Source organism: Triturus cristatus, chromosome 2_2, assembly GCF_964204655.1.
Source record: "Triturus cristatus chromosome 2_2, aTriCri1.1, whole genome shotgun sequence".
In the NCBI taxonomy this organism is placed as follows: domain Eukaryota; kingdom Metazoa; phylum Chordata; class Amphibia; order Caudata; family Salamandridae; genus Triturus; species Triturus cristatus.
Window position 1 is genome coordinate 1,060,191,865 of NC_140582.1, and position 16,268 is coordinate 1,060,208,132.

A 16,268-nucleotide genomic window follows, 5' to 3' on the forward strand; every position below is an offset into this window, starting at 1 on the left:
ATGAACAGTTGCATGCCATATACTACTGGAGCAGAAACAATGGTGGAAAAAGAATAACACAAATTGGAGTCCGTGTCCAGGTCACACACAGTGGCAACTCATTGCAGTATGTATGAATTTGAACCGTAAATCTGAAAACAACCCTTTGCGCTATTCTGTACCCAACAGCAGGTGACAGGTGTATGCATATCATGTGAATCTCCAATAGACACATCATACAAAGTGCAACCTCAAATGTTTTAAAATCCAGTCAGCATTCCATCTTAAAGAAGTGCCACACACGAACACTTAAAACAAACCTTAAAAGTCAAGGCCATACCAATGTTAAAAGAGCAGTCTACAAGGACAATTGTCACTAAAACATAATGTGCAAGACTGCTCAAAAATATAAATAAAAAGACCAACCTACACAAAAATGGATTTGGTGTTTTGCCCTTAAGCACGAGTAACACCACAGTTGGTCACGAAATAAAAAAGCAGTACAGTCCCACAACTTAACTGTTGCCTTTATTGTTTGGTAATAGTAAGTTTGCAACGTTATCAAAATCAAAACAGATTTGCTCAATGTTCATTTCACACTTGTTCAAAAAAACAAAAAGGCATCATATTAAACTGAATAATTTTCTCAACAACATCGCATCTATTGGATGCAAATTTGGAATGCAACATCCATAGTGGAAAGTGTAACAAAGTCAGAGGTTTTTTCCTTTGAAGATAACAGTTGAGGCTACAAAACTATATCTGCATGAAATAAGAATTGTTAAGTTGACAAGTCTACAACAGGTACATTGTGTAAAAACTCAATAAATTATATATATAGATTTATAATATCTAATAACATTTGAAATCATGCGCACATTTGTACAATTTTTTCAGCATTGAAAAAAATAATGCCTTAGGTACTTGGAATGTACACAATTAGCAGATGCTTGTAAGAAAATAATCTTTTTTAGCTTCCAAAAAAGAACACTAGAAATCTACAGTCTAAAATCTTTCACTGTAATAACCTTAAACTATAAATTACTTCTTTTATTTTAGAATAAGAGCTTTGTGGTGCTGTTAGGACATAAAAGACATAAACCGTAAATAAGTCACTGCAGAGTAAATTTGAACCAGTACAATAGATTAATTTTTACACACACATATAGGAGCACCATGATCATTCTAGTGATAAGGCTGTGGGACTAACGTATTTTTGCACACTAGTCTGTATCTCCAGGTGCTGTAATCTGAAGTGAAACTCAAATTTCTCACAATCAATTCTCACATGTGCCCAGCTGCATAACTTCTTAGAATGAATGACATGGATGCAAACATTTCATGTCCGATTTGTTGTGCTAATGAAAGCGATATACAGACATTCTGTGTGACCATCCTGCCACTGACCCGCTCCTGCTAGTAAACTTTGACTGTGCTAACAGCTCCCTCTATGCACGTTTAAGGCATGCCTTTCAATATATTTTTTTGGTGCAAAGACACATTTAAGGCAATTTTATGAATCATGTAGTATCTCCATGCTTTAGAACAAACCCGTCTTCATTGCGCCCACTGCAGTGTTATTTATTTTCTTATCCTGTCTGCAAATTATAGTTCAAGTGGCTATTGGGGTTTCATAATAAAAGCTATCAGTGTACCCCTCTCAACAACCATGTTTAGCTTGGTTGTGCACTTGATACACTGACCAAAGAAAGTACATTCATTACAAAACAGGAAATAGATGATACTAATGCAATGAGGCTTCATTGGTTTTCATGCACTTAATGTGCAACTTAAAACTGTAAATCAATCTGTTACTTTAACCACTGATTATGTATTGAAAAAAACCAAAAGATTCTACACTGCAATCCAATATAAATGTTCTGCAGAAAAAGTGTAACAGAATTGAATGAAAGCTGTAGTATAAGTGAAATTGCAATGAGATAGGACACAAACAAACTGCTGTTTCAGGACAGTTGAGAGCTGTGCTGAAGGACATCATACATTCATGTGCGGTGCAGTCACACTGAAAACATTCACCAAGCTTCCAGACACCTCTCTGTATCCATAGATCAAGATAGTGTTGTTCTTGGATAAGGAAGCTGCATACACTCATTAGTTAACCCACTTTTTAGGTCTATTTGCCTAAAATCACACTTTTCAGAAAGTACTTTTTCTCCAATATGAATTCTTCCAATTTTCTTTATAGTGAAAATAAGTTGGTTTTCTGCATTGCAATATTTGTAGTGCAAAGTGGAGGCTTGCGTAAATATATCCCTTGTTCTGAATGGCAAGAAGTAGAGCACTGGCAAAAGACTAGTCAAAAATCCTCAGTAAAATGTTAATCTCCTAATCATGGATCCTGTTGCAGGTTGGCAGAAAAGGTGAGTGTGGGGAAAGAACACATAATGTAAGTTAAGTATTTTGTTACTTTATCATATTTGGAGGTTGAAGCAAGTGGCCTAGGCCAGTTATAGAGAGGAAGTATTACACATACATACATCCTTCTACTTAACCAATATCAATGCGCATAACCTTTGAAAAAACACGTTTTGCAATGGAAACAAACATTTATTTAACGTCCAGGTGTGAAAGGGACCAACTCCTAACATGCTCTCAATACTTCTGTAAACACAAGCGGATTAATATAGATTAACTCTCAAATGTTAATAACTTAAAACTTACAGTCTGTAACATTAATATGCTGTCTAGCCTAATGCAACAAACATAAATGTTGAAGTCTATAAATAACTTTACAAATATACAATAGTACCAAAATACAATTTTTAAAACAAAACTGTGAATATAAAAAACATTTCTTTTAAATGTTCTCGATCTGTATTATCCTAGACTGCAATGCTAGACTCGTGAGACTGCCCTCTTTCGGAGAACTGCTTTTAAGACATCCTGTAATATTTTACATATTTTATTTACATACATTATGTACATGCTTTTTCTGGGATAAACCTTTCTTTAAAATAAATTAAAGACTTTTTGCCTGCAGGTACCCGTACTTTCGGTCTTCAAATTACTGTCACTTCTTTAGGAAGAATGCTGAGGCAATAGAAGGGTTTATTTGATTTTTCACCACTTTTGCTGCATATCAATTAAGGACAGAATGAACCAGATATCACCCCAAACAAGGACGTTCTTTTCATTTGAAAAGTGGAGCAAATTTGTTGTTTCTTTCTTTCACAGTAAGCAGCAATAGTAACTAAAACAAATTTGTTGTACTTTGTTTCAGTACAAAACGTTATGGAATATGTCAAGTTACTCCTACCAAACCAAACTGCAATAGACTTTTGCAGAAGAAGACAAAGTCTATATCATGGGTACATACTGATGGATGCGGTCATGGTGCTGGTAGAGGTGGGACCTGGGTCAGATGAGGATTTTTAGTGCCCGATACTTCAACAGGGTTTTGTTGGGAGGATTTTATGCCTACAACTCTGAAGATGAACATTTTTCAATGGAATGTGGTTGCTTGTAAGTTCCAATAGCTTCAATAAGAGTATGACGATGCACACACACACACCATTTATATATACACATACATACACATAAATAAACAAACAACGACACGCTACATGAGCCCTCTTTTGTAAAACACTTAGTTAAAGGTTTCAGGGGCACATATGGATGCCTTACGTAAGCGAGACGACAGGAGGTGCATGGGGGCAGGGATTATATTTGTTCCTAGATCTAGCCATTTACAAAAACTAAGACTAATGGGGCAGTCGGTTTCCAAAACCAGAAGAGCACCAATTCAGTAAGTCTTGACTTGCTCCCATTATGCTAACATTCACATTGTTTATTAGGAAGTTGCACTATGTTATTTTGCCAGATGGGTAACTTCGGTTATATGGTATCTGCTAACATTTATTCCCCCAAACTGAGGCAACCCTGCCATAAAAAGTTAGAGAAGATAGATAGCTGGGATTAGAAAATAATTCCTATGTACTGAACAGGACCCCTCTCACAACTGCAGGACTAAGCAGGTGTGGCCAGTGTTTCTACTTTCCTGCATAATACTGTTGGGTAACCAAACATATTGCTGTATCTTTCATAGACAAGCAAATCATATTGAAGTTACAGGCCTTTTAGCAGCACACTCTTCAGCTCAGCCTACCTGCTTTTACTGTGTACGGTGTAAAAGTTGGACTCATGGGTCAATGTCATCGGCACAGTATAGTATATTTAAAGAATTTGATTTTGTGATCACTGTTGCGATAGCAACACGTTAACCACTAACTGCAAAACGTTAACAACTAACTTGTAAAATTGGAGGTCTTGGGTTTACAGAGGCTACTGAGAAAACATACAAATATCCAAACAGAGTCACTGTTATTCCTTATGTGAACCCTTGAAAATGTTGACTTTAACATGCCTAATAATCCACTGCAATCTTTCTCTCTCAAAAGACAAAATGATAGGGGGTTCTGAAATTTTCAGGTCCATGTTTTCCATAGAAAGAAACCTAACAATAATTCAAGGCAACAAAAGAACGACAATGTGCCAAACTACCTCAACTGGAAAAAGCATTATAACATCCGTAGGCCACTCCCCTCTTGGCTTCTCCAAAAAGGTTAATGCACAGATTGCATAAAGTTAACAGGTTTACATTCTTCACTATAGTTTCTTTTTTCCTTTATAATGTCTTCTTCTTTAAACTTTGCTTCTCTTGGCGTTCTCAGGCACAGATTGGCAACTCTGGCACACTATATTACATTACTAGAGGTCAAACAGTCCATACCTCTAGATGGAACATTCTGCTTCCAAAAAAATATATATATATATTTATATCTTGGCAAGAGATTAGGTCCTTCAGGCCAAACAGTGCTTCATGACTTCTTGTACAGCATGTAAAAAAACTACGGCTCAAAGAAAGAAAAAAAGGTTTCTTTCTCTCATGGGCTCCGTCCAGCGAAACCGCGCTTCGCGATGGTCTGTCCATGCGCCTCAAAGCCTACATGCTTGGGTTGGTTTGGATCTTTGTCCCTTAACACTCATGTTCGGATCCCTCCATTGTATTGCTGGTGCTTGGGAAGGCAGGGCTCCTCGGGCAGGTCGTGTGCAAAGACTGAATCGTCTCCTGAAGAACAGCTGCTGTGGCTGTCTGGGCAGGCTGGCGAATACTGCTCAAAGGGCACCGAGAGGTCGAGGTACTCCTGTAGGAAGCAGCAAAGCAAGAGAGGTTATAGTAACAGTTTATCAAGGAAGCACAGCAGCAAGTGGCAAGGGGAGACTGCCATTTAAGTGGTTATCCCCCCATAACAGTTTTTGAATTTACCTGCAAACCATAGACCAAATGAACAGCTGAACATTTTGAGAGCAGAAAGCAATAGCGCATCAACAAATTAAGAGACCCTGATCAGATTCACTTAATGCCTACGGTATACTCATTCTACCGTTGGCGGCACCGAATGTCCTTCAAACCCAAGAAAATACCCCTCTAATGAACGAATGATACTAAGCAATAGCGCATCAACAAATTAAGAGACCCTGATCAGATTCACTTAATGCCTACGGTATACTCATTCTACCGTTGGCGGCACCGAATGTCCTTTAAACCCAAGAAAATACCCCTCTAATGAACGAATGATACTTACATCAGTGGAAGTCACCGTGAGGACCCGGTCCAAGTCTTCTACTAGCTGTTTGAAGGTTGGCCGCTGGGATGGCACTGCATGCCAACACTCCCGCATGATCATATACCTGAAACAAGGACATGCCTTTAAGCATCTGGGCAGTTGGTGTTAAAGGTCAGACCACGTGGTTAAACAGTTTTTAACAGAGTACCTGAAAATGTCACATTACCAAATAAAATTCCGATTTAAAAACAAGTGTAAAATTCTGGTTTACACTAGATGGTTGCTAGTCTTAGAATCTCTTCACTTTATACAACAAGTTAAGCACTCTCTCCTGGTCCATAAATAGAGCATCAATAACTTAAGTAATTGAACACTTGTTACTTACAGAGCTTAAAAATAAATGCCAAAACTGAGAATCACAGTTATTATACTGAACTGTGATTTTGACAGTGGTGTAGGTTAACTTCCGGCCGGTATATTTATTCTTCGCTACTTTTTACCTACATTTAAGTAGTCCTGCTGATACAGGTTCACTGGGCTGGACTATTGAAAGCATGTTTATAGGCAGTTTAAAGCAAAATAAAGGTGCAATTTACATGGAAATATCTGAGAAATTAAAGCGAGCGAGGAAACATACTACAACGTAACCGGTTTGCTGAGGTTGAAAACGTCATCTTAGCCCTAAATGGACAAAAGATTTTAAAACTTGCCATTTTATTCGCCTCACCTACAGTCTAAAGGATGAAATTGCTTAAATCGTGTGGCATAGTTCAAAATGGTGCACATCCGTCTAGACCATGAATACCTATACTGAGCTTTCTTCCCATTATACAGCCAGAAGGAATATACTTAAGGACAGACAGCACTGTATTCATTGTATAACATGTCATTTCAATTAAATATAGACCCTCTTAGTGTCTGATGTCCGACTACTTCAATCAAAGATGAGAAGTAAAAGCTAGGTGAGATGTGGGGGTGTTCGCCAAGACAGCCAGTAACCAGTTTTAACCAGTGCATCAGCTATCTACTTCAACTATGAAGTGCTTCGTGTCAGTACGTGGGAGGGAGCACTGAGAATGAAGAGCGGAGATGACAGAGAATATAGATGCTGCCAGCAGATTTCACCTTCAAGTAATGTACATATTTTCTGAATTTTTATCGGTTTCTATCAGAGATCAGCAGGCAGCGACCTTTTCTAGTTATGCAGAGCAGAGATGGGTGTTGGTCGATTACAAATGGGATCAGTTAAAGGAATACCATCTTGTCTTTTCTTGCCTAGTGGTAGGAATCAGCACAGTGATTTCAATCTTCCTCTACGATGGTGGGCTCTAAGTCGCAGCCACAAAATTGCACCATTAGCTAAGAAACAATGAACAACATAGCACTGAAGAGGTGCACAGCCAAGGAATACGTTCTCTAGAGCCGTTTATGATGCAATTTATCAATCGAGGCGGGTGGTCTTTCATTATTACTTGTGAAACATTCTGCTCCCTGTTCTTTATTTTATTCCTCCAAAGCCTGCTGAGGCAGCTTTGTAGGTGCTCACAGATGCACAAGCCAGCTCCGAAGACATTGACGTGGATAAGGCAGATGGACGAGTTGGAGAGGAAGGAAGCATCTTGGTCAGAGATGAAGGCCTCATTGGTGTGCAAGTCTTCGATGGGGGTCTCTCAGCCATTAAGATTATTAACGGTGTAGTCATCGAAGTACCTGGGCTTAGGTTCTGTCAACGAGATGGCTATGAGGCACTGTTAATGTGGGGATAACTGACGAGGAAACAAGGAGATTTAAAAAATACAGGAGATTCTGGCACCATTTTAACAAGAGCCTTTCTGAAGGAGGAGGCATGAACGTCAATGAGGATATCCGAATCAGATAAGTACCTTACACCCAATTACCATTTGTTTGAGACTTTTTGACAGAAAAGCTGGAAGAGCACGTCTTAAGGGTTATTGCACAGAACAGAGGAACCCTTGTTTATGGGACCCAAGTACCATTACACCGTTTAATAACAGCACGTTGTTGAATGCACTCCTAAACAGCAGAACTGCGATTTAAAAATACATATTGTTGAAGAAAAAAAAGGTATTATGGGGCTGCTATTAGAGTAATCTAAAATCTGTCAGCAGCATTCATCAGTAAAAGTACTTGAATCGTGAAAAAAGCTTTTATTGCTGCCTGCAATGCAGCAACAGGGTACGTTTCACATACACAAATGTTTTTAATACTGCTTGTGTTGCATTTTACCAGGATTCCCAGTTAGATGGCGTGGGGTAATCTGAAGCATGTAAATCTATGAAAGATCCAGTGCTGCAGAAAACGAACACATTGGGGCCTATTCACAAACTGCATTTTTATATGCGGAGATCTCCACCCCAAATGGGAAGTCTCCTCACATGTAGGTATACGTTTTAGTAGTAAATCTAGGAAAGGAGCAGGGGTGTGGCTCGAAAATAGAGATTACTTACAAATAAATGGGAGGGTTACCAGAGGAGTAAGAAGGGGTTTAACCCCTTCAGCGCGGCGCGGATTTCCGCGCCACGCTGAAGGTTCCGTGCGCGGGCGGGGCCATGACGGAACGGTTCCGTCATGCGCACAGCGCAACCGACGTGCATGACGGAACCGTTCCGTCATGCGCGTCGAACGGGTTAAGGAGAGTCAGAGAGGGCTCTAGGGAGGAACACCACCGACCCACAAAAAGAGTAAGCCCATTGCTATTGCCAAACTGTACTTCTATAGTTACTACAGCCAAAAAGGGGCACAAAACATTAATAAAGTACTCCAGCTCACAGATGAATTCTAGCATCACACTTGGTCAACCATTGGTATTGCAAACCCCGCCCATTGAAAATAATGGTATTAGGGTTTTAAAATAAAACACCATAAGAAATAATGTTAAATTAAATTATTTAAAATAGTTAAAAATATAAATAAATACAATTTAATGGTAACAATTTGTATAACTAGTGCATATGTTTAATTTAATTAGAAAATATTTTAATAACCTTTTTTCCATTTAAAAAAGTAATGTAACTATACATTTTATTAAAATATAATTCCTTTAAAGTTTATTACATGCAAAAAATATTTAAAATATTTTTATGATAAATATTAACGTAATTTAAATACAGAACTAAATAAAAAACACTACAGCACTATTAACTTAATTTGAATTAAATATTTAAGAAATGTAAACATAATAAATTGAAATTCTTCTTCCAAATTTAATTTAAAAAATAAGTTTCCATCTAGAGTAAAAAAAGTCTGAACTAATAATTATTAAGTAATGTATGTATACGAGTAATTTAATTACATTTTAAATGTAATGTTACATTAACTTTAAAAAGCAAAAAAGTTATTGAAGTATTTTATAATTAAATGAACTATGTACTATTTTTCATAAATTACCTTTAACATTAAATTATAGTTGCCTATATATTTTCAAATATTTTAAATACTTTTATTTATTTTAACATAGTTTTCCATGGAGTTTAATTTTGAGTTCCTACCGCCATTATTTTCTATGAGAGGATGTTGCATTACCAGCGTTTGCCCATGTTGATGCTAGATTTGCTTGTGGTTTTTTTTTTTAGTAAGTCACACTTGTAAGTAAGGCTTCACCCCTTTTTCAAGAAATGGAGACATGTAAGTCTACACTTTTGAGTAACTATTTTGGAGTTTTGGGAATAGTCAAAAGTAGTTAAGTTAAGAGTAAATTTACATGTGTAAATTACTCACAAGTGCAACTTACCTTTGTGATTAGTTCCAAATGTATTTCAAAGAATGTACTTTATTGCCTGTATTGTACAGAATATTTTTCTTGAGAGTCAAAGCACTTCTCACCAGGCTAAATCGAGTCATTTTGTACCACCCTGCTTCTCTCCCTCCCAATCTGAATTTTGTATGGTTCAACGGACAGGAGACAGGAAGGATTAGGGTGGTTTGCTTCGTGTAATCCAACACATTCCAAAATTAGAAGGGACAGTGAACCAAAAACGCACTCCTTTGAAGTTTCTTTGCTCTCTGTTAGAGGACGAAGAGACAGACATTTAAGAGAAAGGTGAATGGGGAGATGTACGAATGACTCAGCGTTGTTCAAAGCAGATGGCAGATTCAGAAGAGCAGCAGCAATGTGATTTTGTGTGTTGCGACAGACAATCAAGGCCCTCATGGTGTGGGTTCATGGGAGACAGAGGATTCTTACGTCCTACAACACTGCAGGCCGATGTGTAAAGTGAACACCAGGGGTACATCGGATCCTGCATGGTGGGGTCATGCGTCTTGGCAGATTCTGCAGCACCAGAGAACTCTGGTTCATATGCTTTAGTAGATTCTCTCGACATGCATTTATGTTGGTTCCTGAATCCTGGAGGAGGTGCATCTGTGAGGTTAGTTTCTTGGCTCTTGCAGTGCAGCAGGGTGAATGTACAATGCAAACCCAAGGGTGCGTGCAATCTGAGGTGTTACAGCACTCAAGGTTCAGGTGAACACATTTTCTTAAAACCAGCCGCTTATGTCACAGCATATTCTGTAGCCCTGCATTACTGCAGGTTCTGTTAATGGCAGGTTCTTAAGACGTGTGCTACGGTAGCTCCACATGAAAACAGATTCCAAAGTTATGCAGAAGAGCAGCAGTTTATGCAGCTATGTAGCCCAACAGGTACATGCAATGGCAGATTCTGCAGCCTGTGAAGGGAGTCTGACCGGCATCATTGCAGGTTTATGCAGTGGTTCATACTGAAGCCCTACAACACTGCGGGTTCATGCGACAGCAGAATAAGAAGCCCACCAGGCTCACCACATGGCGGATTCTAAAGCACTTGGCCTCATATAAGAACAGAAGGGGAATTCCTGTGGCACTGCGGGTTCAGGTACAAACCGATCCATACGACAACTGATCCTGAAGCCCTGGACTGCTTCAGCTTCAGGTGACAACAGATCCTGAAAGCCCTCAGTTTCACTGCATTCAAAGGAAACTACAGCAGCCAAGCAAGGTCTGCACTCTCCCATCGGATCCCTGTAAGAAGCAAACACCTGAAGGATGGGGGCATTTGTTTGTTTTTTCTTGCAAGGAGCAAAACGAAAAAAGGCTAGTACATCTGTAAAAGAAAAGCAGAATCCCACTCACAGCTCATGCGTGCAGTTTGCCGGTTTGTCCATTCGATGGCCTTCTTTCAGCAACTTGAAGAGTTCCTCCACCGGGATCCCAGGGTACGGCGAGCCTCCCAGCGTGAAGATCTCCCACAGAAGCACCCCAAAGGACCAGCTGGAAATCACAGAAAGACTGTTAGGGCTCCTCGCTCATTCTCCGCGTGCGGAGGCGGCCAGGCAGAACTAACACAAGCATCATTAGCATGACTAATTGCCCAGGCAGTTTCTGGTCAGTACTCAGATCCCCCCGAAGCCCCCATGCCCGCTCTCAGAGCAGCGAAGACACACAGCCTCAGCGAATAATTGAAATGAGCATTGAATCACACAGATGGCAGCGCCTCTACGGCCCCTTTCATGGACTTTGCTAATATTCAACCATGTCTACTGCACAGAAAAAAAGACAATTATTCATGGACAGTTTCAGCTCAAACAAGTTAAAAACTAGAGAACTAAGCTGGAGATGTATTAAAACTCTGTACCTGTGCAAAGCAACACAAATCACACAAAAGGCGTATTACACTGTAAAAGTTAATTTTTATCAGTGCAAAAACCCCTATAAGCTGCTTTGCGTCAAAGCCGTCATTTATTGTGCTGGTAGACACAGGCGCCGCTTTATGGGACATGCAACCTTGCACAATGGCACAATGGTGCAGAGTGCGCAGTCTAACATGAGAATTATACTGGACTTGCACTCTTCCAGTACTAACTTCTATGTCTAGACAAACTATGGATTAGGTGTGTGCTGTGTACTGAAGGATATATGCAATGCATGGGGTTTTTTGAGAAAGAATTTTTTTTCCTTTGCTACCACTTGCCTAAATGAGGTGTCAGTTTTTGACGCAAAGTCCAGAGTGGCTCTCTAACTAGGATAGCCACACTGCACCCGACTTCACAAATACAGGAGCGGGAGGAAGTCTGCTGCCAGGGCATTGACCAAAGCTATACATTAGGGGAGTAAAGGGTGAATGCGGGCACCATTCTGGGTGTGCTGTCATGGAAGATTGGTGTAGGTTACGCTAGAAGTATTTATCAACTAAAAGGTTTCTTGGGGACATGCAAATTACAGACATGGGCAGCAGGCGTCATGCTACTGGCGCTACCATGAGAAGTCTAAAAGACACTTGCTTCAAGAAAAGCCATATCTTTGGGAGGGTGGGGAAGTTTGGATGGTCTATCTATACAAGGGTGATTTTGTGTGCATAGGAAGTCCACTTTACGGAGGTTTCAAGACAGGCATGTGGACCCTACGCACGCCTTAGAGTGACATGGACAGCACCATGTTATAGCATAGGCTGGAAAGGTGATTTTGGTAGTCACCACCCTCTGGTAGACAGAGTATCCTTCATCATGGGCACAGAAGTGGAGATGCGTCAATCCTTTTCAAAGATGAACCTGGGTGCCACTTGTGATGGGTAATCATTGGCACCGTTTGCTGTGGAACTCCTCGCTGGAGAATGGCTTATTTTGTCAGTGGCAGTCATGACAAGTTGTGGCATGTCAGCTCAAAGGGAGTACTGATGAAACGCGGAAACCTGCACTCCCACTTCACTACCAGTGGAGGAAGAACGGGCATCTCTTGAAGTGGATCCAATGTACCTTAAAGCAGAGCTCTTTTCAGACCTGTACCCTTGCTCTCTGGCAAGCGCCTGCGTATGCCGAGCTGGCTGGTTGCTAGCTACCCTGCTCATAGCACCTCACAAGCATTCACTTGTGAAGTGATGACGAGCTGGACTGAGTTGAGGCCCCAGCGACGAAGACCACATAATGCCTTTCTTAAGCCCACGGATCCTTCACTTCCTCACTTCAAGTGCCAACATATAACTTTCTTGAGTCTGTGTAGCCAGCTACACACAGAATATTTCAGCAAACTTGTTTATGTGAACATTTAACAAATGATCTGTTAGCAATACCCTTTTTCGCGAGTTCGTAGCCTGATGCGGTCTTCATTGGCGCTCACAAAAGCAGAAACATGTTGCAGCAACGACTGTGCTGAACACGACAGTGTGTTTTGTTAATCACAGTTGAACATTTGCTTTGAGTACAGAGGTTATGCTTACACATCGCTTTGGTGAGTGTAGACCCGGTCGAACAAAGCCTCTGGAGCCATCCACTTCACAGGCAGTCGACCCTGTAATGAGGGAGACAAAGGGGACCTTCCCGTCAGCACATTCACTCAGCCGCAAAGGCACCACATCAATCCTACACCTAATCCAGTCTGAAATATGTCCATGGGCACCCCCGCTTCGGAGCCCTGGCTCAGCGTGCATGGCAGCGGCAGGTCTCAAATGTGGGGCTGCCCAGGCGGGGACAGGCATAAAACTCAAACAATATCTACAAACACAGTCCTCTTGCTCCTCCAAATCCTCCACCCGCCTGGACAGCAGTAACAACAGGAAGCAGCCTAATGGCTTTACAGAAACAACAAAACGATTTAACAAAACCTCAGCGATTCATTTCATTATCAAAATGTAAAATCACCACATTGAATAAAGATGACCCAGCAGTAAAATGTTCCATCTGGATGCCCCAAGCTTGTCAGTTCTTTAGCAGGCACACAAAAAATAGCAGATAATTTCTTACGGGACACATCAACAAAAAAAGCACTACAGTTGTAAGCTTGTCACCGTCCAGTGTCCTCTCCTTCCATCATGCAGAAAAAAATCTGTAATCAAATAATCTTACTCTGTCCCCACCAATAACGTTTTTCACTTCAGATTCGATGGAGAAATGTGGGGGCCATTGGCGATTTCTGCAGCTACATAATGAGGACCAGGCCAGGAGACAACCAGATGTAACCCCTTCCTTTCCTGAACCCATCTGTGGCCATGCCTCAAAGCTGTCAACCTCTGCTTTCCCTAGCCAATCAATGGTCAACCTTCCCAGGTGTTTAGCCCCGCTACTCATGGCAGATCTGCTTAGTCCTGCTGACCATAGCTGATCTGCGGCTAAGCGTCCTAGATGTCTAGCCCCTCTGCCCACAGCAGATCTGCGGCCATGCGTTCCAGGTGTTTAACCCCGCTACCCATGGCAGATCTGCGGCCATGCATCCCAGGTGTCTAGCCCTGCTCCCCATGGCAAATCTGCGGCTATGCGTTCTAGATATCTATCCCCGCTGCTCACAGCAGATCTGCGCCATGCGTCCCAGGTGTTTAGCCCGCTACCCATGGCAGATGTGAAGCCATGTGTCCCAGGTGACTAGCCTAGCTGCCCATGGTAGATCTGTGGCCATGCATCCAAGGTGTCTAGCCCCGCTGGCCAATCTGCTGCAATGCATTCCAGGTGTCTAGCCCTGCTTCCCTTGGCCAATCTGCTGCCATGCGTTCCAAGTGTCTAGCCCTGCCTCCAATGGCCAATCTGCTGCCAGGCGTTCCAGGTGTCTAGCCTTGCTTCCCATGGCCAATCTGCTGCCATGCGTTCCAGGTGTCTAGCCCTGTTTCCCTCGGCCAATCTGCTGCCATGCATTCCAAGTGTCTAGCCCTGCCTCCAATTGTGGAAATGTGGATTTTCCTGGTCAGTTATGTCCCCTATCTTGGACCCCAACGGTTCTATATACATGTTACAAGTACATGTATGTTCCCTCCAGTTCCAGTTTCTAAAGACGCAAACATATGTGTGTCTATCGTCGACATGTTCTCTGTCAGATCCGCCATCAATGGGCTGGATATTCGATTCCTAGGTATGAAAGGCCACCGACTTTATATGGCTAAGTTACTACATTTTTACAGTTCAGGCAAGTAGGCCCGATTCTGTCCTCAAAGCCTTTCCCTGCTCTCTGTCTCTGACAGCTTCAGCTTGAGCTCGCATCTGTATCCATGAACTTTGTCCTACTCCCTGTGCAGCTAACGGTGCCTGCCTCGGCCAGTTTTCGCCTGTCTGCCAAGAAGCTGTATTTCACCTTCGAATTATCTATTTTGCTCTTCAGCCGATGCATTCCTGTCTAGTGATTTAGGTAAACATTTCCTTTAGCTCACAAGCAAAGGACTCAGCCTTTCCGTCCTCCTGCAAGTGATTCATAGCCCTGCTGCCATGGAAAGTTTTCTGCCCCTCACATCTCATATAGACACTTAGACGCTTGTACACGCACACACAGTTAGTATAGAATAGATTCTGTCCGAGAGTCCTTCCTTGTGGATAACATAGTTCTCCAAACATAGGATGGTAGATATGATTTGGGATTAGGTTGACTTGACCCCTCAGACTTCTCGTTTCCACATGTAGAGCTAAATGTCAAGTCCCCTTCACCCCCTAGTTGCACGTCAATTACACGTCATGCTGCCGCGCGCGCATCTATGCCAAGTATTATCTTATAGATCCACCTATGTCTGATAATGCAAACCAATCATGTTTCTTTTATTCCTTATTACGCCTAGTTTCGATTACGTACCTGTTTTGTCACTTTTCTTATCAAATGTTACGCCTTCTACATTCGTTTCATTGTAATGCACTTATTATAAAAATGCATGTCTGTCAACAAAATATTGTACTTCACTTCCTGAACCCTCGTGGTGACGGAACCTGAAGGCCGCGACTCGAGTCGGCCATTTTGAATGGAATAAAGCCCATTTAGAAAATCTCTTATACCACGGATTCTGCCTCTTGTTATTTTGAGCTATTTTACTTTATTTTAAGATTCCGTATGAAATTCAGTCCGGTAATATTTATTTTATTTACCACATAATGGCGCCCGAACAGGGACACTTTCTCATCTCACGCGCCGGCGGTGCGTTGCAGGCCCGGTCTCCTGCCACAGCTGGACGGACCATAAACGCGTACCAGCAGGATTTCCTGTAAGCTCCCTCCGGTCAAGCGGGGGCGACTGAGGCTGCGATCAACCCAGACGAGGCGGTGAGAAGTGCGAAGTATCCCGACCAGAGCCAAGCTGAGAGAGCAAGATCCGAGGTATACAGAGGCCCACCAGGTTTTCCGAAATCCCGATGTCCAGAGGGTCCGCTGTCCGCAGTCATCGAGTCCTGTCCATTCTCTGAGGCCTTCCGTTTCAAGGAGCTACTCGGTGAGTACCATCGCCGGGGAGGCGTGTTGACGCGCACATAGGTTGTGCCGGTCAAAACGGATTTGGGTACACAAATCCGGTCTGCACTGTTTAGCAGTGTATATGTACTGTTTAGCAGTATATCAAGTATTCCGAAGTATTCAGTTATTGTCAAGAATTCAGCGTGGTGATTAGTTAGGCAGACTGTCATCATTGTCGACCATTATTAAATGTTTAATGTTTAATGTTTAAAGTATTCAGAAAATGTCTTGCATATTGTGGTATGAATGACTGTTCATTGTTCACTGTTCATTATTGTGTTTCTCGTATTAAGTAAGTTCAAGAGTAAGTATCAGATCAGTTGTCAATATGCCGCTCTTCTCGAAGTTAAGACAGATTACTACCAGAAAAGGGGTGCTTGAAGAAGCAGTTCCTATTCCTCCTAGAGACACTCCAGGACATTTCATGTACCATAAGCATGGCTTAGATGCCATATTGTTTCTTGATCTATGGGTAGATTATACCAAGGGATTACCGGAAAGTCAAAGGTGGCCCGCAGC

The 16,268-nt window shown here is 41.7% G+C and overlaps 1 protein-coding gene across 15 annotated transcripts in view; it reads right to left on the reverse strand.

Annotated features, from left to right (window-relative positions):
- Positions 1-490: 490 nt before the first annotated feature.
- FGFR3 (fibroblast growth factor receptor 3) overlaps positions 491-16,268 on the reverse strand; it is a 111,218-nt gene continuing 95,440 nt past the window's right edge. For all 15 annotated transcript variants that reach the window (XM_085642572.1, XM_085642575.1, XM_085642570.1 and 12 more), the window contains 4 exons: positions 12,776-12,846; positions 10,696-10,833; positions 5,586-5,691; positions 491-5,144 (listed from right to left, as the gene is read on the reverse strand). In XM_085642572.1, coding sequence (XP_085498698.1) covers positions 4,983-5,144; positions 5,586-5,691; positions 10,696-10,833; positions 12,776-12,846 — 477 coding nt within the window. In that variant the 3' untranslated portion in view covers positions 491-4,982. The remainder of the gene's footprint in view (positions 5,145-5,585; positions 5,692-10,695; positions 10,834-12,775; positions 12,847-16,268) is intronic.